At 39.5% G+C, this 22,728-nt stretch overlaps 2 protein-coding genes across 3 annotated transcripts; one reads left to right on the forward strand and one right to left on the reverse strand.

Moving 5' to 3' along the window:
- The first annotated feature begins 909 nt into the window (after window positions 1-909).
- LOC311286355 (uncharacterized protein) lies at window positions 910-8,208 on the forward strand. The gene is made up of 4 exons (XM_084402537.1): window positions 910-944; window positions 5,174-5,341; window positions 5,479-6,049; window positions 6,308-8,208. Exons 2-4 carry the CDS (start codon window positions 5,174-5,176, stop codon window positions 7,489-7,491), a joined length of 1,923 nt encoding a protein of 640 aa, XP_084258663.1. The 5' UTR covers window positions 910-944; the 3' UTR covers window positions 7,492-8,208.
- A 1,838-nt stretch (window positions 8,209-10,046) lies between these two features.
- On the reverse strand, window positions 10,047-22,728 carry adgre5b.1 (adhesion G protein-coupled receptor E5b, duplicate 1). 2 transcript variants are annotated; one of them, XM_084402509.1, is made up of 18 exons: window positions 22,528-22,728; window positions 17,915-17,986; window positions 17,616-17,756; window positions 17,396-17,527; window positions 16,339-16,455; window positions 15,995-16,126; window positions 15,864-15,910; window positions 15,698-15,787; window positions 15,448-15,601; window positions 15,167-15,283; window positions 14,882-15,084; window positions 13,748-13,918; window positions 13,450-13,644; window positions 12,820-13,037; window positions 12,582-12,734; window positions 12,083-12,254; window positions 11,796-11,891; window positions 10,047-11,532 (listed from the first exon to the last, which is right to left on the reverse strand). In XM_084402509.1, exons 1-18 carry the CDS (start codon window positions 22,556-22,558, stop codon window positions 11,488-11,490), a joined length of 2,286 nt encoding a protein of 761 aa, XP_084258635.1. In that variant the 5' UTR covers window positions 22,559-22,728; the 3' UTR covers window positions 10,047-11,487. The 2 variants fall into 2 exon arrangements, with proteins under 2 accessions (XP_084258635.1, XP_084258636.1); XM_084402510.1 differs by lacking the exon at window positions 16,339-16,455.

The following is a 22,728-nucleotide window of genomic DNA, read 5'->3' on the forward strand; positions in this document are numbered from 1 at the left end:
CTTTAATAATGTTTGGACTTTATTAGTTAGGCTAGTTTTTGATGTGGTATTGGAGTACTTAAAAGTGTGCTTTAAGTAATAAATGGAAAGCAAATTTACCCCCCACCCCCAAAATATTTTTTTTTCTTGCTGATCTGAAAAATTATCTGATCTGTGACTAAAAAAACATAATATCATTCGAACTGTGAGTTTTGAGATCCGTTGAACCACTAGAAGGTGGTTGCAGAATGGTGCAGTGAGCATGACTAATTACAAAAATAACAGCCAAAAACTTATTTTTGTCGCCATCTTTTAAGTAACGTTATTTTACTATAGCAAAAACATTAATATTAAAAACAGCTGTATCATATAGGGTGTGCAAGCCGACCGTTTTTGCTGTGTTTTCACAATTGAACCATTTCACATTTCCGGGTTTCTCAGAAGTGGATGAGAGATTACATTAAATATATTTGTTTGTGTTCCAATTTGCTCAAAAAGCAAAATAAAAAATCCACAAAAGTGTTTTCATAACTTTCAACAAGAGAAAAACAACAGAGATTGATAATGGCAGACAGAAGAGGGATGTCAATTTTACTGTTACTCCCTCAGCCTCACAGCAGCTATTTTTTATTATTATTTTATTTTTTGTAATTTGATGCAAATGTAATATAATACAACGTATAGTGTTATAAATGTACATGTATTCAAAAAAAAAATATATATATATATATAAAACATTGCAGGATTTACGACGCTGATGACCGTTAAAACACGTCATCAAGGCTCCGTGCCACTGGAATTCAAGGGTATTTTTGAATGAGAAAAAGGCGGAAAAAGTTTGCCGTGTAAATACGATTTCTAGTGAACAGCAGGTGTTACTGGAACCTGTAGGAGTCGCTGTGACGCTCTTCAGTGCGCCGGTAAAACCACTGAAGAAAGGACGGAGCTGCCGCGCTCAGACTGAGGTTTGTTGTTTTGTCTGTAGTGATTTATTGAGCTTAAATCAAGCGTTTTCTCGCTGTTTATCCCTTAAAACCCTAATCAACCATTGTCCAACTTAGATATTTTTATTAAAACCACAGTAACCACACGTTTATTGTTTACTTCAGCTGACGTGTTTTAATCATTTGATAAACCAGTGTACTAACACGATATTTAATTTTCAATTCTGGTCACCCATACACAAAAGATATATATTTGAAATATATTTTCAGAGTATATTTTGGAATATATGCAAATATTTGAAATTGGCCCAATAAATATATTTCATACTTATTTTTCATATATTTTTGTTATATTTCAGAATATATTTCAATGTATTTTTTTCTGTATGGGTCCCCAAAAGTGTCAAAAATATTGCATATATTCCAAATACATTGAAATATATTCTGAAATATAACAAAAATATATGAAATATAAGTATGAAATATATTTATTGGGCCAATTTCAAATATTTGCATATATTCCTAAATATACTCTGAAAATATATTTCAAATATATATCTTTTGTGTATGGGCACTTTTAAAGGACTCTTAGAAATGAGTATCACATCCTGTTTAATTTACGAAATTTGTGTTTATTGAAACCAGCAGCTTAATAAGAGTGTTAGATGATAACTTATTCCTACTCAAGAAACTAAGCAAATGCGCCTAAACACGTGCATTTATATATTACATTTATATTTCTGAATATTCTCAAATTAAAGTAATTTTCTTCATTTACAGATCAATTCTGTGTAATTCTACTTGTTCATCATCAATTCAATTCTTATTTATTTGTATAGCGCTTTGCACATATCGTCTCAAAGGGTCTTTACAGAAAATGTCTACATTACAATTTAGAGTAATCTGTTATCAGAGGTGACTGTCAAAGTGATGTCGGAAATGTACAGTTCTAAGATAATGCAAAAATTGCAGTTAGCTAACATCATGTATTCATTTAGGTATAAACGATCTCATTACAGCGATAATTGCAAGTTCTGATCATAATGATTACAATATATAGAAAACTTGGCAGTGTGCATGTTGCAGGGCTCCAGACTAACTTTTTTCACCTCCGTCCTGGAACCGTCCTGAAAAACAATTTGAACCGTCCTAAAGTGAATGTCAACCGTCCCAAAATAAACATGTTGTTTCTCTACTTTGTTATTATCATCTATAGTTGTTAGTCACATAATAAAAACACCATTAAAATGTGTATGATATATATTATAATATTTATTTATCTCCATTCAAAGTAGTTATCTGTAAACAGGTAAAAAACAGATTTAATAAAAAATAACAGGAGTTAAATGCTTTTTTGTATTCATGCAGAACAAATCTTTTTTTTTTCTTTTTTTTTTTACATATACGAAAATTAAGAGAAAAATACATACAGCTCGAAACGTTTTAGAGTTGGTTGGATTAAACAATAACAAATAAATACTGGTGACTACATATCTCAAAAATATCATCATTTTTTATTCTTTCAAGCCGCAGACATATTTATTTGTATGAATTAAATATAATGAATCCTTATTAAAGCTATTAACGAGCAGTGAATGCTTTTCTCTTTTTCTTTTGTTGCTTGATCAATATTAAGGACACAGACCGCATTAGGTTTATTACGCACTGTCACTTTAAGACATCGGATCATGTCCAATGACATGCGGATCCAATTGCACTGATGCACATCCGACATACTCAAAACTGTTTAAGACATAACCAACATAGTTTACGTGAATACTCTCCAAAATGGACATTTCGACATAATGTTGTGTGTATTTGTCCATTCAGACACTAAAGAGAGCTCAATTCAGTATGGCTGCACGCTTCGGGTCGGGTGTGCGAGCACAGAAAACCGTACCGAATAGAGCTTTTTTTTTTTTTGCATCGTCACTCCAATTCAGATCTATCTGTCTGCTCTACTCAATCTCCCAGACGTTTAAATTTTTTTAACGTTTTATGAGACATGCAGCGCATGTCAACCCGTGTGCCGCTGGGTAGATCAGCACGTCACAGTACAAATGTGCGCATCTACCACAAACGCAGGACATAATTTCTGACTGGATCGCTTCGCAAATCGTCACTAACATTTTTGTCTAGTTTTTATTCGTTGACGAAAATGTCAATAGATTTTCGTCATAGTTTTTGTAATTCAAAACTAGTTTTTATTTAGTTATCGTCTCATTTTCGTCTGTGAAAATAAGCCATGTGATAGATGTACCGCGAAACAAGTCTCCGGGTGAGTAGCCGGCCAGTGACAGTAACTATAGTAACAGCATGAGAAGACGCGCTCCGTTGTAGTCAGCGCTTGGTCGGTTAATTTTGGCATTTTCTAAGTAAGTTACCCTAATAGGCTAGTAATAAATGAACACACATACAAAAATGTCTTTCGTCCTGAAGGCGTCCTGGAGAATATTTCTGTTCGTCCTAAACACATTTTCTATCGTCCCCAGGATAAAAAAAAAAAAAAAAAAAAAACGTTTTTTCGTTGTTGTTTTATAAATGCTCTATGACAATTGTTTAATAAATGTTCAATCAAAATGCAAAACATCGCGTCTTTTTTTTTTTAGTCGACTAAACGTTGTGCAGGACAGGACTTTGGTCGACTAAGCATTTCTTTGGTTGACTACAGCCCTATTAGGTAGCTCCTTGTGACATCAAGTTTATATCTGGAAGGGAGGCAGAAGAGATGTAGGGTTAGCAAAGGTTGTTCAGGCTACTCACATCCTCCCCTAGGCCTCTGTCCTCCAAAGGCATTCTCAGAAATCCAGTATGACACTAGGCAATACATCTTTGCTTGTCTGGCAGTTAAAACTCATTTACAACAGCCCAAACAAAATCTAATATAAAGTCAAGGAAGGTCAAGAGCCCAACTAAAACAAACACTGATCATCATAATGGCGACTTACAAATAGTGACTCTTTCCTTCATTGATTCTGCTTGTTGACAGCAGGTGTTCATCACTAATGCTCAATCATCACTCAATGAATCACTTAATCATCTCATTAACTTTAACACTGATTCAGAGTTAATTTTAACACTCTTGGACTCAAATAAACTCTGAGGAGAGTTAATTTAACACGGGGGGGTTTGCTGTGTAGCCACTGTACTAAATAAAAACCTTGGATTGTTTTAGTTATTTCCTATGAGTTTGCTGAGATGCTCGGCCCTGGCTGCTATAACTGTGCGTTCACACCGGACGCGAATAGCGCGTCAAATTCGCGCCTGCCGCGTCTAGTTATACGCTTGACCACTTTGTGTTAATTCGTGCGTCAAGAGCGAAATTGAGGCGAAATCCGGAGGCAAAAGTTTAGAAACCCGTTGGCGGACATCTTTTTTAGATGTTTATCAAGCATTAGCATTATTCGAGAGAGTCACCGCTCGTATATGCTCTGGAGAGCAGAAACAGCTGCGTAGGGGACATCGTCGCTGTACTCTGGTCCACCAGACCCTCCGGAGGGTTTCAGGAGTTTCACAATTTGCTCCAGGAGCTGGAGAGGAGCTGACGAGGACAGCGTAGGCCGTATAAGGCCTCGGCCTCGAGTGGTCACTGCCTGACGAGCCACCCGCCCGCGCTGTACAGCCCGGCGCGAGGTTCACCCTCACCCGCACCCACCTAATCTGTCATTCATTTTTGTTTTGATAATAAATAAATAAATAAAACATTTTATACACTAAATTGTGTTTGTCGTCTTTACATTAGATTAATGTTTCATATATCTAGAATAGATATGGAATAAATAGCATTCAATACAAAATGAGTATATCATATATTGAAATTGAGTTTTTATGTGAAAGATTTGCTTTGTTGTGCATTTTAGTCATATTACAAAATAATTTATTGAGGCCAAACATAAAATAACATTATAAACTGTCACTTCACCACATGACAGCAGCAAGCAGGCTCCTGATTGGTTAACATGCAAATTGACGCAGAAGTTCAGATTTTTCAACTCGGCCGGCAGACGCGATTTCACGTCATTGCATTGACTTAACATTGAAATCACTCGCGCCTGACGCGCTATTCGCGTCTGGTGTGAACGCACCATTAGAGTCTTTCCACACAATTCTAAAGACCTCTAAATGATTTTGTTTCCATTTGCACTCTAGGTTACGAGTTTCTTTCTTGATCATCATATGAAAAGAATAATTTTGAGTTTGAGCAGTCCGTTATAAATGTGTCTTGTAATAATGGTGATGTTTGTCTTCAGATGTTGACCATGAGAGCGCAGATGGATGTGATCTGCTGTAAATCAGTAGGAACTGATCTGTCCATGCTGGATATTGAGGATTTCATCACTGAAATCTGTCTGCTGAAGAAAGAGGTGGCGTCACTGGAGGCAAAGCTGAGAGAAAGAGGAGACAACCCCAACAGAGGGGTTTGTATATGATTCATTTGATCACCTGTCAGTTTGTCCAATGAAATGAGGCCTCTTTTAACCAATTAAGATTCCAAGTAAAAGTCATGAGCCCAATGTCAGAGTCAGCTAATATATGTTGTGTTTTTTACTGTCAGAATTCGGTCTGGAGCATCAGAGATCAGAGATCCAGAGACACACAGGACTCAGAGCTCAGCCTCAGTTTCCTCTCTTATACTGATGCTCAGGATCATGGATCCGCTGATCAAACCTCTGACTGTAACGCCGGAGAACAGCAGATGAAGATGTGCTCCGTCAAACTGGAGGACTGCAGGAACCTGATAGACAGACAAGGAGAAGAAACCACAGCAAAGGAACAACAACAGAGCCATGAGGAGGAGGATGATGATGAGATTGACTATGATGAGATTGGTGGGACAGAAGCTCAGGATTCGCTCTGGAGCATCAGAGATAAGAGATCCAGAGACACACAGGACTCAGAGCTCAGCCTCAGTTTCCTCTCTTATACTGACGCTCAGGATCATGGATCCGCTGATCAAACCTCTGACTGTAACGCTGGAGAACAGCAGATGAAGATGTGCTCCATCAAACTGGAGGACTGCAGGAACCTGATAGAGAGACGAGGAGAAGAAACCACAGCGGAGGAACAACAACAGAGCCTTAAACAGGAGGATGATAACTATAATGATGATGAGTTTATTCCTGCAGGTGTGTTTCTTTCATGATCTTTTGTTGTTTTTCTTGACACATGAATGACAATCATTAGTCATTCAGTAGAGACTCTGTATGATCAGGTTCATATTGGCTGTTGGTCTCTGATGCTCCCGATCAGGTTTGACAGCAGATCCCTAGAAGTTTGGCTAATAGACGAATATTACAGAATTTATGTATGATGCGTGAATGGTACATTAACACTTTGAGTACGTTTCAAATTTCTAAATTGTATTACCATTTCATTCCCTTCAGATGAGAATGGCGGTTCATCTACTGATGGAGATGAAGAAACGGCCTTGTTATCAAAAGAGCAGCCGACGGCCAAGAGTTTCTCCTGCGTCACCTGTGGGAAAACCATGAGCTCACAGGGACATTTAGCGAGACATGAGAGAACACACACAGAACAGAAAGACTTCTCCTGCAAGAGATGCAACATCAGCTTTACAACCTTAGAAGAGAAGAGACGTCATTCAAAAGAGCACAGCGTAAAGAAGGAGTTTCACTGCGAACAGTGCGGGAAGGATTTTTTCATTTATAAGTGTCTAAAAGCTCACATGAAGATTCACACGGGCGAAAAGCGTTTTCACTGCAGTGAGTGCAAAAAGTATTTCATCACCAAAGGGAATCTTGATGCTCACAAGCGAATCCACACGGGTGAAAAGCCGTACAAGTGCCCTCACTGCGAGAAGAGTTACAACCATGGATCCCATCTGACGATCCATTTGCGCGTTCACACCAATGAGAGGCCGTACCAGTGCAGTGAATGTGGGAAAACCTTTAAAGCCGGAAGTTGTCTATGGTCACACCAAAAAATACACTCTGAGGAAAAACCGTATCAGTGTTCACACTGTGATAATCGATTCCGTCACAAATCTTCTTTAATTTCTCATGAGAGGATTCACAGCGATGAGAGGCCGTACAAGTGCAATGAATGCGGGAGAACCTTTAAGGATTTACGTTCCCTAAGGCCACACCGAAAATTACACTCTGAAAAACCGTATCAGTGTTCAAACTGTGATAAACGTTTCCATAGTAAATTCTCCCTGATATCCCATGAGCGGATTCACACTGGAGAGAAACCGTACCTGTGCTCCTACTGCGGGAAGAGCTTCTTCAATCCAGGTACTCTCAAAAGTCATCAGATGCTCCACACGGGAGAAAGACCGCATCACTGTAGTGATTGTGGGAAGAGTTTCAAACATAACAGTAACTTAGTGTTGCACCAGAGGATTCATACAGGAGAAAGACCATTCAAATGCTCATATTGCGGTAAGACATTTGTTGGATCACATGTCCTGAAGGTCCATGAGCGAGTTCATACAGGAGAGAAGCCTTACCGCTGCTCCATCTGCGACAAGAGATTCGCTTATTTAAGTAGTTTTCAGACCCACCAGAAGAAACACGCTAAAGAACAAACTGTTCCTGAATCATCATAGTGTCTTTTCATCAGTAAATCTGGATAAAAGACTCATTGAGCTCATCCTGAAACTGTACATTGAGCTCTTTCTGCCATTAGGAGGCAGTGTCACATTAAGATTTCATGTGTATAAGAAGTAGAGATAGACAGTGTCTGACAATGTTTGTGTTAGAAATCGCCCTAATACCCTTAAATAGGATATATAAATATTTGAAGGGATATCCATTGTAGTGGAAGTTATCAAGCGCACTCAATCCCACAATGCACCACAATGAGTGTGCAACTGATGTATGCTCAATGGCTAAAGAATACCCATAATGCACTTTGAGGATGGTGCCGAATGAAGTTCCTCGTCTGACCAGAAGATGGTCCAAACCGCTGGTCCAATGTGGCTACAGCGTAATATATCATACAGGTATAGATTCCTTTTTAAATGATTATTAATTGTTTAATAAAGGTTTTATCTATAGTTTCCATGACTGCCAGCTGTTAGTTTGCTCAGTTTCAAATGATTATTAAACAGCTCAAACTACGTAAAAGCGGCAGCCCTTCCAGTGCACTCAGTGTCTGAAATCACCCACTCGTTTTCATTCACTCCTTCAAGTGAACTATATTAGTGGACTAATGTAGGGAATACTGAATGAGGGTAATAATATAGTATTGCATGACATTGTTAAACATGATGTATGTGCTTAAGGATGCATGAAAGAGATTAAAGAGAGAGACTGCCAGTTGCACCCACTTTGTTTTTATTGCTGCTTATGGGGAAGCCCTTCCTCCAAACACTACTGAAGCCTTGCTGAATCACGCCAGTAACACTGGCCAATGGTATTCAAGCGTGCCAAATATGAGAGGGGCTTCCCTCTCTATTTAAGGCGCCGCCTTATAATATTTTCCTTTAACCAACCTTCTAAAAAGCAAGAAGCCAGAATCCTATCAAGACTACTCACCGTGATCTACACGCCTTCTCTTCCCCTGCTGTGTTCTGGTGAGGATGACCTCTCGCGATTGCCTCTCCTGTGCAGAGCCAATTGAACCTTTGGATGGCCACGAGTCGTGTGTCTTCTGCCTGGGTCGTGCTTGGGGGGTCGGACTGCTCCCACTGTGGAGAATGAGCCTCTGGACTCTCAGGTTCTGTGTCGCCCTTGTTCAAGGTGAAGAACTTGCCCAAGCCATGCCATGCTCTTCCTCTGCAGACTCTCTCGAGCTGAGGAAAGTCCCGCAGGCTCAGCGTCCATACGCCTCTCACCCCCCTGTTCCAGGTTCCCTTCCAGTTTCAAGACCGCTGATGTCTTCCCCTCCCTTGACGCGAAGGATGTGGAGTCCTTCGGAGCTATGGAAGGCGCTGAGAATGATGCTATTTCGGTGGCGGCGGCGTCTGCAAATGACGAGTGCTCCAACAACCCGCTGGATTACACTCACTGATTACTTTTCTTATTTTCACGGATACTGGATTGCCCCACGGCAGCAACGGAAGGGGACCTCCATCATATTGATGTCGAGCTCCTACGTGTCCTGTCCAAGGCAGTTGATGAGCTGCCAAGCCGACCAGAAGCCGTCTGAAAAGACCCCTTGGAGACCCGGTACCTTTTCCCCCCGAGATGCACAATGAAAATAAAGTCGTAGAACGCACCGCTCACGAGTCGAATGCACAATTCGGGATCCTCCCTCCTGTCTTCTGTGGACGGCAATGACTTGAGTGGGTTCTGCTTAACTCCCCCCTCCCCTTCATTCTCATGTGTTACGCAGTCATATCACCCTGTAGCCCAAGACTGGTTGCCCACTGAAGCTAAGCAGGGCTGAGCCTGGTTAGTACCTGGATGGGAGACCTCCTGAGAAAACCAGGTTGCTGCTGGAAGAGGTGTTAGTGAGGCCAGCAGGGGGCGCTCACCCTGTGGTCTGTGTGGGTCCTAATGCTCCAGTATAGTGACGGGGACACTATACTGCCAAAAAGAGCACCGTCCTTCGGATGAGACGTTAAACCGAGGTCCTGACTCTCTGTGGTCATTAAAAATCCCTGGATGTCCTTCGAAAAAGAGTAGGGGTGTAACCCCGGCATCCTGGCCAAATTTGCCCCTCGGCCTCTGTCCATCATGGCCTCCTAATCATCCCCATACACTGATTGGCTTCATCACTGTCTCCTCTCCACCAGTATGCTGGTGTGTGGTGGGCGTTCTGGCGCAATATGGCTGCCGTCGCATCATCCAAGTGGATGCTGCACATTGGTGGTGGTTGAGGAGATTCCCCCCTTCCATATGTAAAGCGCTTTGAGGTCTCAGAAAAAGCGCTATATAAATGTAACGAATTATTATTATTATTATTATTACGCGCGCGTTTGAGTTTCCTCAAGAACCACTCAGGTTCATTCTCGTGTTACGTAGCACTTTTGAGTTTCCATAAGAACCAATCACTTGCACTATATTTTAATTGCTGAATGGGTTTTATTTAAACAAGAGCCATGGCTTTCCTTTCACACATTGTTATTAATGATCCATTACATCACTGTTCTTCCAGAGCATTTGAGTCACCATGTAAGGTAAGATATCTACTGGGAAGAAATGAAACCTCAAGGTGTAAAAATGTGTGAGGTTTTATTGTGGCAAGTACTTTTACTGTAATGTGCAGATCAGTGTGTGTGATTGTAGAATAAAAGTGTATGTTAATGGGAAAATTGGCATATTGACCTCATGTGAACACAAAACTCAAAAAACGGCTTCTTTTAGCGATTATTAAATATTTATTTAAAAAAAAAACATGGCAGTACCACATCTGAATCTGAATCACAATCTGTAACTGACGTTACAATCAGAAATCAAGTATAGTTGTAGACTGAGCTTAACAAATCAACTTAAAAAAATAACAGCTTTTTCTTTCTAAAGATACAAATTAATATCCATTGTGGAAAATGTAAAATAAAACATTTATTTCTATCAAATATCATAATTTCACACAATAGATAGCTTAAAAAACAAAACAAAAAACATTTGTGTTGCAGAAGCAAGAGTTTTATAACTTTGGCATAAGCTTGATCTTACAAAATCACTTTGTTCTTAAAATGAGGACACTAAAGCCCTAAGTATACGTTAGTTTTGACAAACGCAAAGCCTTTCAAATTATACCACACTTCATGGCGCGCGCGAACGAACACTGGCGGTCGATGCATGCGTTATCTTCTACCCATTAAAAAGTCTTTAAACTATGGAGTTGGGTGAATCTCTTAACCCCCTCACAGAAAAGCATGTCAGTGTTAGCATCTGTTGTTGTTGTGTCTCTTCTGTTTCTTTTTCAAATGTGAAACAACGGCCCGAGCCAGTGCAATTAGCGCAACAAATTCAAGGCGCATGCATGCTTGTGCTTAAATCTCTATGGTCTTCATGATAGTAGTTTCAGGACTAGTATTACTTGGATTTTTAAGAGGATAAGTCTTTGTGAAATTAATTAAGACCTGCTCTGTGCAATGCAACATCGGCTCTGTTAAATTAGCTTCATTAATCTAAAGTACCTCACCTGTTTCCCACATAAATAGAGGTCAAATTTCCCAACAGCTTAAGGACGTAAAGTGGCGTGTAAGTGCAGATCACATGAACCTGCATCTGTGATTAATAATAGATTAAGGATTCAGATTAAGGATCTTTCTTAAGGCAGACTGGAGACTAGTTCTTCAAATATCATGTTCACAACTGTTCTTATATAAGCAAATGAAAGCTGCCTTTTGCATGTAACGTAGGACGTTTTCCACTAAAGGCACGACAAAGAACAGCTAAAGTGTCTCCAAAGTCCATTAGAGGAAGAAAACGGACCTACACGTTTTATTAATTTAGCTGTTGATATGGTTTAAATCCGCCTCCAGTGTGACGAGCCCACACCTGAAATATTCTTGCTTAGCAGACAGAAAGAAAGCAGTTTAAGATCTTCTCAGTGGAAAGCTGTCCCATGTGCTCTGTGAGAAGTTGCGTTTCCATGTGTCTTTAAAGGTCAAACATCACTAGAGATCCTCCAGGACGTGACAGACGCTCTATATCTTTGACTCTGCTGTGCTCTGATCGGTCCGTAGAGGTCGCTGTAAAGGTCAGAGGACACATTTAGAAGCTGAACCACAATCTAGTGATGCACTGAAATTACATTACACAATATATTGCTAAATATATTTGTCAAAATGCTTTTTTTTTCAACCTGACTCACAAGTTCATGCACATTGAATTGCTTTCCTGAGGTAAATGTAACGTTACGTGACTTTCAAAACAGATTTCCATGGTTGAAACACTGATTGAGCGATTACATGACACAAGATTGATTTCAGTATCAACGATGAAGCAAATTTACCTGACTGTTGCTGGACTGATTGGTGCTGAAATCTGAATATTTCTTCTCCTTATCTGAGCAGATCCTGCTAATCAGCTTGTAATACTCCTCTCTGACCTGAAGGGGGCGTTAAAAACAAAACACGTTAAACACACACTGCGAGAACCAATGAGGTTCATTCTCCAGATTACAGTCAAATGCTTTAAGCAGGGAGTCAAAATTCTGAGTTGATTGGATCTTTCAAATTTAGCTTGAATCCAGACCATACTGTGTTTCTGTTTTTGGTGTGTGTGTGTGTGTGTGTGTACCGGTTTGGACAGCAGGCAGTGCATGATGAAAATGAGCGCCCCCTGAAGGCTGTTTAGGATGGTGAAGAGGTACAACAAAACCAGAGTTCCTTCCTCCTGGAAGAGGAAGCAGCCGAAAACCCACATCCCTCCAAGAACACACAACTGAGCCACTGCGGTCACTGTGAAACCCCTGAAAGTCACCAGGAATCGATTAGAACTTGACAGAATCTATTTAGATCGTTCACCCAAAAGTGAAAGTTATGTCATCGTTTACTTACCCTCATGTCGTTCCAAACCCATAAGACTTTCAAACTCTCATCTCTTTATGAACGTTTTGAGTTTTGGGTGAACAGACGTCCAATGAATGGAGAGGAATCTCTCAGATTTCATTAATATATCTTTGTGTTCTGAAGATGAACCAAAGTCTTGCTGGTTTGGAATGACATGAGGGCGAGTAATTGATGACATTTTGTGTGAACGACCCCTTTAAGAAATAAACACACACACACACACACACCTGATGTTGCGGAGTTTGGAGAGGTCCGGGTTGAGGCTGGAGAACTTTTCGGCCAGTTTCCACACAGTGATGATGAAAAAAAAGCTGTTGAGGATGATGATGATGCAGACGGGTGCGAAGAAGCTCCACATAAATTCAAGAGCGAGCCAACAGCTGGAGCACAGACACAAAATAACCATTAAAACAGCGTGAAAGCAATCGCTCATATGAATGCTATAAATGCACAAACAGTGCTCACTGTCGATCGGTGCCGTATCCCCGCGGATAAGAGATGGCAGCGGTAATGACGATGACGAGAGGGACTCCGTATCCCACCGCATACATGTAGAGATGTTTTAAAGTGGTGTGAAACACCAGCACAACCATCCGGTACAGCTGAACCCCCTCCAGCAGCATCCAGCAGAACGCAGACAAGAAGAAGAAATGAAGCAGCCCCGCCACAATCGCACACCCAACCTGAGAGATAACGAAAACACAATTTGTTTTTGTAATTGCTTGTGATACCTTTTAGACTTCAAGGCAGCGGGAGTCGAACGAGTCGCAGCACAGATCAGCAGCAGGAGTCAGATTTAATTTATCGTGTGATGATGAGTTGACTGACAAGACGATGGCAGAAAATTTGGTTTCAAAGCGAAATGTAAAATTGCCAAAAAAAAGTAAGTTCACTTTACTTTAATAAATTATTCCAACTAAGTTCAAGTAACTAAATTTGTCAATTTGAAAATACGTAATGTTCCAAGTAATTACAACTTAACTAAATCAGTGAAAAATATAACTCAAAAATTTAAGTTGAGTGAACAATTTTTTTTTTTACAGTTTAACTTTTAGACTTCAAAGCTCCCATATACAGGAGATACAAGACACACACCTGATTCTGAGTGCTGGAGATCCCGCAGAGGAAGACGAAGTCTGCGATGAAGAGGCACACGCTCAGGTGAAGATGAATGCTGTTTCGGGTCCCTTGGATGGAGCGGCAGAACCGGAACGTCAGGATACAGAGTAATAAACAGAGCAGAGACAGAACTAAACCCACACGCGTGATCAACACCAGCTCAAGCGAGTCCTGGAGGAAAGGAAGAGGGAAAAAAAATCATTATTATTTCATCTAAAATCTGAATAAAATATGTAAAATCTCAGTTTTTTTTTTTTCTGGTTCACAGATGTACCTGTATGGGATAAAGGGCCATCAGCACAGCGAAACTACTGAGATGAGAGCAGGAACACGCTGTATGAGTGCTGTTAGACCACGCCTCCTCACAGCCCCGCCCAGACCACGCCCCCTCAGTCTCATTCCAGTACACACAAGCGTAAGCCATGCCCTCAGACTCCGCCCTCTCCTGAAGAAGTGAGAAGAAGAGATTGATTAACAGTTCAGAAAAAGTAAAAAATACGTGAACATCTGATTATCCGCACGAGCGGCTGATGGGATGCTGGAGTTTCTCTCCTATCTTTATCACTAGCTCAAACAGAGAAAAATAGGTCAAACTTTGGTCAAACAGCTTCACCACAAAGACCATGATTATCAATTGCAAGTCTATTTAAACCCATTACATTTTTGAAACTACTAACTGTTTTTAGAAAAATTGGTTTTAGAAAATGTAGTGCAGTTCTGTATTAAAGAAAACTCTCTTGTGTGTTTTTGTGTTAATTTACACACGACATATAAACATTTAGTGTGGTTGTCAGCTCTTTTCATTCATTCAGAAAGGCATCCAGTTCTTATATATCATGCTGGCAAATGTTTGCCAAACCAACCATTTAGATCACTCCAGCAATGATAAAAAAAGCTATATCTCAGCACCAGATCAGAACATATTAGCATATTAGTAACATAGGATTGTGCTTTATTGGCTTGCCTAGCAACCACATAGCAATGCCCTAGTAACATCAGCGTAACAGTGAAAACTAAAACATCATACTTTCTAATGATATCTCCCAAGGGTAGCATGTACAGAGTGAACAGCAGCGGTCCTAGTACTGAGCCTTGTGGTACTCCATACTGAACTTGTGATCGATGAGACATCTCTTCATTTACCGCTACGAACTTATAATGGTCAGATAAGTATGATTTGAAACATGCCAGTGCAATTCCACTAATGTACATTTTCGTTGTGGTCGATAGTATCAAATGCAGCACTAAAAGATCCAGTAACACTCTTGCAACTTGCAATAACCACATAGCAATGGCCTTGTAATCACACAGAACACCCTAAATAAAACCATTTATTTTGTGCGTGTGTGTGTCTCCGGTGAGATCTCGGTGTGTGTTCGTGAGTGAGCAGATATGTGGTCATCTTCACCTGCTTGTGTGTAAAGATGAGCGTCACCGGCTCAGACAGCTGTTTGGTTTCTGGATTACTGACGACGGCCGTCACCACCTTCGAGTTGAGCTGATAAGTGATGCTTCTCTCTCTATCGTCTGATCTCTCTCTGCTCATCGTGTGAAACTGTTCGCTGGATGAGTTCATATCTTCATAACTGACCAGCGCCACAAATGCAAAACCTAAAGACAACAACATTTACATCAGGTCTTGAATGCACTGATGCTTTCATAAGTACATATATGTGCATATGTGTATTTGTACCTGGATATGATTTCCCTACAACTGTTTCCCAGCTGGTGTTGAAGAGGGCGGAGTCTGTGCTCAGAGTGACACGCCCACTGGGCGGAGTCTGATTCCGTGTGACTGCAACCTCAGCGACTGTGATTCACATGATCATACAGAACAACTGCTTTCAGTACCGTTACAATCTTACTTAAACAGCATGTTTTGTGTTTATAATAAAAGTGCCTATCTCTATAATTTTATGCACATCTGAAACAGTATTTCCATTCAGTAACAATGAGATGATGTTTGTGTCTCACAGGTGTTGTGCGTCTCCATCCTGGTCACAGGCTCTTTAAGCTGAGGTCCGATCAGACGCATGCTGTTCTCCACCGTGTCCAGAAACTGACTCAGCGTCTTGCCGTCAGCGATGTTCCCATCCGACAGCAGATCATTGGTGGAGGTGAACAGGATCTGGAGTCAAACAGAGGAATATTCAGCTCTATCATCAAGTTACCACGATTTCAACACCAGAAATGCAGAAGAAACAAGAGGAAGCTGCAGTTTCACCTCCAGTAACTGATCTCCGGTTTGACGGCCTCCAGCTGTATCACTCAGAGACTCACAGCTGTTCCTCAACAGAGCCAGTAGAGTCTTCAACTAGAAGAACACACACCGTTTATACGCCATCTGATAAAATACTAATAAAATAATCACAAGGAGACAGAAATTCTACCTTTTCCCCTATATCAGACTCCATTTTAAACACGTCACAGTTCATCTCTGCGCACATAAACACAACACAGTTAATCACACTTAAACTAGCACATACATTTTTTGAAAAGTGCAATCTACTTGATCGCTCACCGATGCATTTTGACTGGTTGTTGCCGTAATTACTGTACCCCGAGTTACATTTGCAGGTGAAGCTGCCAATCTTATTAATGCACTTTGCGTTTGTGCCGCAAACATCTGGATCTTTTTTACACTCATCGATGTCTGTGAGAGAGAGAGAGACAGAGAGAGAGAGAGAGAGAAGACTGTCAGTCACATGAATGCAGATTCCTTTGATAACATCTTTTTATTTAATAATATTGCAATCGTTTTGATGTTAAGACAGCAGACACACACGGCATGTTATGATGTTTAATGTGCTCATCACTCAAACACACTGTCAGTGTCATTAGCAGCATCAGCACACTGACGCTCACCTGTACAGGTGTTGTTCTCTTTTTCAAACCCGGGAGAACAGATGCAGGAGAAACTGCCAGATGTGTTAGTGCAACTGCTGTGAACTCCACACACTGAGGACACACAGCCATTCACATCTACAGCGAGCACACACACACACACAGAGACGAGGGTTTCATTTAGACACAAGCACAAGGGAAGCATTCACACATAAAGAAGTGAGATGACAGATGTTTTATCAGCTTGAAACCCCTTAAAGTAAACATATTAATCCTATTCAACTGCTGAATGATTATAAATAGCAACTCATCCTATTTGTGTGGCATATGTACTTTATTTTTGTATAGGAAGCCCAGATAAACCCAATACATTTGTAAAGACGAGCCAAAAATGGCAAGAGACACTTTATGTCACAATGCAACTCGACTTAATCCATTTCCGATGTGACAAATGACCCAGAGGTGATGGCAATCTTTATATGATGCAATTTCCATGTAATGCAAATGCAATGTTTTCCTAGAAGATACACGAACCGTACCTGCATGCAAAGTCATACTGAAATCATGTGGCAAGTGTGATGTTGCACATAACTGGTCCTGTGAACGTCAGCTTTCCTGTGAACATCCTCATATGTTTCTGTGTTTCATTTAATTATATGCTTAAAATGTATAAATGCATCACACAGATCTTGTATGGTTCCATTTGATCATTTTGCAAACGTTACTTTTAAATCTTCTCTGAACATTCCGAAACTAGTAGCAACATTTTAAAAAATGTTACATTTAACCGTTTCAGGTCTAATAGTTCCACGACCGATGTATAGTTAATGATTAGATGATGAATGTTTTATTAACGACACTGGAAGAACGTTTGTTCATAACGTTTGAGAGAATGTTCTGAGAACGCTGTTCTAACCAACGGACACTATAAACATCCCATAAAGGGAAAGAAATAATGAAAGCTAAACATTTGTTCTGGAAGGCACATGTTGACCATTAATAAAAAAGGTAATTTCTGAAACTGAAGTTCTTTGGTTTGGTTAAGTCAATGGAAAGCAATACGAGTGAGGCCGCTCACCTTCACATGATGAGTCTAGTCTTGTGTTACGATCAAATCCTTTAGGACACGTGCAGTTATAAGAGCCAATGGTGTTCACACACACCAGACCATCTGGGCATTCATAGGTCTTCTCAAGACACTCATTGATATCTGTTGGGGAAACAGTTGGTATTAATCATAGTGTTTTAGTCATAGTAGTCATAGTAATCATAGTTTATCCCATAAACCCCTCTCGTACCCTCACACTGTCCGGTTGTTTCTGTGAAATTGGGTGTATTTGATCGAAATCCTTTATCACAGGTGCAGTAGTAACTTCCATGTGTATTGAAACACTGAGCTTTTTCTCCACACGGACTCCGCATCGCACACTCATCTTCATCTGTAAGAGAGGCAGGAATCAAGAAAGAAATATCATTACAAAGTTTAATAACTACGGTTACACAATTTCCCTCTTCTGATTGACATACAGAGCATTAACTGTGTATTATGCACACACACAAAAAGACATTGTATTATAACACACAAGGTTCTCATTACCGACACAGTTCCCTTTTTCTCTTTTGAATCCAACGCCACATCCTTGAGACTCACTAGACGGCAGGAAAAACCCTGATGAAGAAAAAGAAGATCTGTAGAATTATCTTTGTACATTCATAAATATATCCATAAATACATCTGAAAAACTCTTAAACCTAACTTAAGTTACAGTCACATCGGGCAGAATTAATTGCTTTACGGTTGTGTTACAGTATGCATTATGAAAAATAATTATTGATTCTGTTTGAATAGTTCATAAAGTGATCTGGCGTTTGAATCGATCTACACTGGTTGCGCTGTAATTTTTGATTCTCTAAAAGAACCTACTCGTAAAAGTCATGTATTTGAGCCTGCACTACACTACATGCTGTATGAGTTTGTGTGTTTTTGCATGCAGCCCGCAAGAACTCAACAGAAAGACCTTTTCATACCATTGTTCAATTCATCATTAGTTTAATTCAGAATGTAAGCTCAATAAAATCCGTTTATTTTGCAGTGACTGTAGATTTAAGTAGGGATGCACCGATATTAAAATGTTGGCCGATACCTATAACCCTTTGTATTTGAAAGCCGATAACCGATATATTGGCCGATAAATCAAAATCCAATTTTTTTAAATAATTTTTGAGAACCTGAAAAAAAAAAAAAAAAAAAGTCTCACCATTAAAAGCCATGACCCTAGTAGACAATTATGTTCTTCTCATTATAATTGTATGTAGCTTATTTGACAGACTTGCTTTGCACTTAACCGTATTTTCCTTTTTGAAGTGATTTCAATCATATTTCAAGTAATGCAGAACCATCATGATGAACAGCGCATCTGAAGTGTGTCAGCCGAAGGAAATAATCAATTTTTATCGGCTTTAATATATCAGCCAAATTTTCTTATTGGGCCGATAACGATAACATTAAAAGTGAACATATATCGGCCGATACCGATATGGTTGATATATATCGTGCATCCCTAGATTTGAGTGTAAAGGGACATGAGCTTTGCACATGCACAACTTTGCAGTGAAGCGGTTCCCTTCGACCACCTACAGGTCTTGGATCTTACATAACGCCTGCACATTAGTTTCCATTACAGCGTCCCTACATATAGCGTTAATTTTGTTAACGAAATCAGTGATGAAAAATGTTCGTCAACGATCATTTTTTTCCATGACTAAGACGAGACGATGACGAGATGGCACCAACGTCATTAAACGATAACTTTGACTATATCAACATGTAATATCATTGACGGAAAAAAGATAAGACTAAAACGTAGTAAAAAAAATGTAAGCTTTACCAAAATCTCTGTTTTTATCAAATAAAAAGAGGAGACAAAATAATACAGACTGTTTTTAATAAGCTTCTATGGGCTTTCATGCTTGCGATTTGAAGATTAGATAGGCTACATGAGTAAATAGTTTCACTGAGTGAGCCTCAAGTACCGCTTTTAGTAAGTAATAAAAAAAACATTTTCTGCCCAGTGTTTTACTTAATATTTGCAACCTAGCAACCATGCACACGCACTTTCTCTACACTGCGTAAGAAGCACTGATGACCTGAAAACACGGACAAACATGTAAGCCGGAGTTCAGCCACCTCAATTTCAGATACTATCCTGTTTAAATGAAAGTGTCGTTCAGTCAGTCTGTTCTGTCACGAGCCACTTGTGCTGTTTGTGCAACTAAATCTGTGATCAAACCTTCCAAACATGGATCTTGACTATTGTTTGTCTTTTATTTGTCTTTTTTGCTGTTGTTTTAATAGGAAAAACATTTGGAATTTCATTAAAGTTATCAGAATTACTATTAGGAATTTCACCGTTTTCATTTTTGAGAGAAGTTTGTTGTTTTACCAGTTTTCATAATGTACAGAGTATGTTCATTTATATTATACATAGCTTATGATACATTTAAAAATAGCTGACAAAATGAACACTACCTGCATACAAACAGAACATTGTGTACATAGAACACTTTCACACATTACAAACAACACTATCCAATTGTGTACGTGTTCAGGAAACCACAGACACCAAAGATGCCCCGTTCGATGTGCTGTGAAAGCTGTGGCTGATGTGTAGAGCGGTTCTACAGATTAAACCAGCAGCTCTTTACTCAAAACTCTCAGAATAATCTGTACATCTGCAAGACGAGAGCGCATGCACTTCACACCATTTTCAGTTCTGCTGGGGTTTTTTTTAGGTGTACACAGCGACAGATGCAACACATAACTTTCCATCCAGCACTCACACTCAAGTCATGCTTTTTTCTTCTTTTTTTTTTGGTTTGGTTTGGTCTAAAATCAAATGTCTAAACCTACTAAATGCTGATCTTATGTCAGCCTCAAATCAAATGTGTAAACCTGCTAAACAAAAGAAAGTGCATGACCTTATAAAGTTTTTTGTGCCTTCACTTTCATATCTGGGTTTCAGTTTGACTGTTGGTGGTGAAATATTTAATTTACATATGGTGATGTACCCTTGAGTTGTCTGGTTGCTTTTTTCAGTGGTGATGTACTGAGGCTTCATACTAATAAATGTTCAAATCATTAGACGTTCCTTAAGCTGTCAGACGTGTTACAGTCATGTGTGTATGTGTCTGTATAACCAAAACATGTAGTGAATAACTAAGGTGGCATTTGAGTAACTGACTCAGGTAATCAGGCAGGTCCTTCAGAGTGTCGTGGAGGGGTGAGGTGTCTAAGACCCAACATCTAGCTACTGGAGTGCCTCAGGGCTCAGTGCTGGGACCGCTTCTCTTCTCCATCTACATGTCATCACTAGTATATGTCATTCGGAAACATGTTTTTTCCAATCACTGCTATCATTGCAATGGCAGGCCTTCCAGTATCACTGTCAAACCTCTGCAACTGATCCAGATGCTGCGGCAAGAGTGATCTTTAGCAAACCAAAGAGACACACGTCACACCTCTCCTCACAAAATTGCACTGGTTGCAAGTTGCAATTCTTTACCACGTGCAGTAGGGCAGGGGAAACATGTGGCATGTGTGGTAGAAGACTAGAAAACATTTATCTAGACCATCTGTGGTTAGGCTAAGTGTTTACGTCGCTTTAACAGTAATATTTGACAAGCCTCATGATTTCTAGGGACAATTCTAGTCTCAACTCTCGCACCAAACCCTCAAAAGTTTTATATTTCGAATAAGACATCATTTTGTATGTTTTTTAAGTGGTTTTCCTGTTTCATGCCCATGTCATTAAAGAACCATTTTGGGTTCCCCCAAAGAACCTTTCAGTGAACAGCTCCTAAAAAGACATAATTTTCTTAGTCTAAAGAACCTTTTCCACTATAAAGAACTTTTTTGCAGTGGAAAGGTTAAATGGATGTTAAAGGTTCTTCATGGAACCATCAATGCCAATAGGGAACCTTTATTTTTAAGAGTGTATAATGTACGCAAACCCTGACCAACACACATGGTATCCGAGAAGTGGCAAATGAAAGTGAAGGCGCCTACACATGATTTCACACTGCGTCAGAGAGCACCTCAGTGGGGTTTTGAAGAAAAAACGCAAGGGCTTGTGAAACTGATCCTCCGTCATGGGGCCAAAAGTTGAAGTTGAGCTTTGACTGTTGCTGTACCACATTGATCAATGGGAATTACTGAGAGACAAAGTTTTCCATTTGGAAATCCAATTTACAGTTTCCCTGCTTACTTTCAAAGTGACCCGACCGGCTCTTTCCAAATCCACTTGTGTTTATATTCATTTTTAATTAAAAATACAACAAAATACAGATTCATAGCCAATAAGAAATAGATGAAGATGGTGTAAGACGCTATACATATTGTAAAATTGCGACATACTGCATCATGCCTTGCCCCATCTGTGAATGTATAATGTACACTTGAAACAGTATCTGATAATGTACTATTTGAATATTCTAAATTTAGAATATAGAATAATATAAATCCAAATTTCAATGTAAAATTTGACATTTTCATAGTGTATTTCTCTCAAATGTATATGGACAAAGAGACACAACTGAAAGGTAAGCATTTTTGAAATTATATGTTACTATATAATTAAAGAAAAGTGATGTCATAATAGTTATAATTAATAATTAATTTGAATGTATATATTATTTCATTCATTTATACGCACAATAATTATAATCACACAATAATTCATTTTAATGTATTTATTTCTTATATTTAATGGCATTGTTTAAATAAGTCCATGACTCACCATCAACATCCAGGAGTCCGACTTTAGCTTTTTACTTAAAAATGAGAACATTTCCTTTTACTCGACAGATCTAAACAAATGACTTTGATGAAATCACACAGTTCACAATGGATCCACTGACAAACATTTACACATAGACAGTTTTGATGTAGTTTCTTATCAGTCATATATCTCACTGTCTGTGTTGTGTCTAAGAAAGAGACTCTTCATTATGATTCAGTGCTGTGAAGAGGAATGTGTGCGACGTCTGTCTGGTTTAACTGGGAACAGAACAGAAACCCTCCAGCTTAAAGAATAGAGTCCTTGTTTAACACACACTCATGCCTGCTCTTAATGACCAGTCCACCTTCAACTTAACAACAGACACACACACACACACACACACACACACACACACATATAAACATCTACTCACCCAAAAGAAGAAGTGCCCACTTCAGCTCCATGTTAGGAAACGTGCTGTCAGACTCTATTCTGTTTATAATATCAAATTCCCAAAGGAAATCTGTATTCCCGTCAAGCGTCGGAGATTCCCGTCAGTCCGACTTTCACTTATTAAAGCGGTTTGAAATCTCTCTCCTCTCCTCTATCTGATAATAAAGGCTCTCTTCTTTTC

Source organism: Rutilus rutilus, assembly GCF_951802725.1.
Source record: "Rutilus rutilus genome assembly, chromosome: 2".
NCBI classification, from domain to species: domain Eukaryota; kingdom Metazoa; phylum Chordata; class Actinopteri; order Cypriniformes; family Leuciscidae; genus Rutilus; species Rutilus rutilus.

Bases quoted from the DNA above. Each gene is read 5' to 3' on its own strand.
- LOC311286355 (XM_084402537.1), top strand. From the start codon at position 5,174: ATGTTGACCATGAGAGCGCAGATGGATGTGATCTGCTGTAAATCAGTA. The intron at 5,342-5,478 runs GTTTGTATATGA...TTTTACTGTCAG, and splicing joins GAGACAACCCCAACAGAGGG to AATTCGGTCTGGAGCATCAG. The intron at 6,050-6,307 runs GTGTGTTTCTTT...CATTCCCTTCAG, and splicing joins TGATGAGTTTATTCCTGCAG to ATGAGAATGGCGGTTCATCT.
- adgre5b.1 (XM_084402509.1), bottom strand. From the start codon at position 22,558: ATGGAGCTGAAGTGGGCACTTCTTCTTTTGG. The intron at 15,602-15,697 runs GTGAAACTGCAG...GTTTGACTCCAG, and splicing joins CCGGAGATCAGTTACTGGAG to ATCCTGTTCACCTCCACCAA. The intron at 13,038-13,449 runs GTGTGTGTCTTG...GTTATCTCTCAG, and splicing joins TCTCCAGCACTCAGAATCAG to GTTGGGTGTGCGATTGTGGC.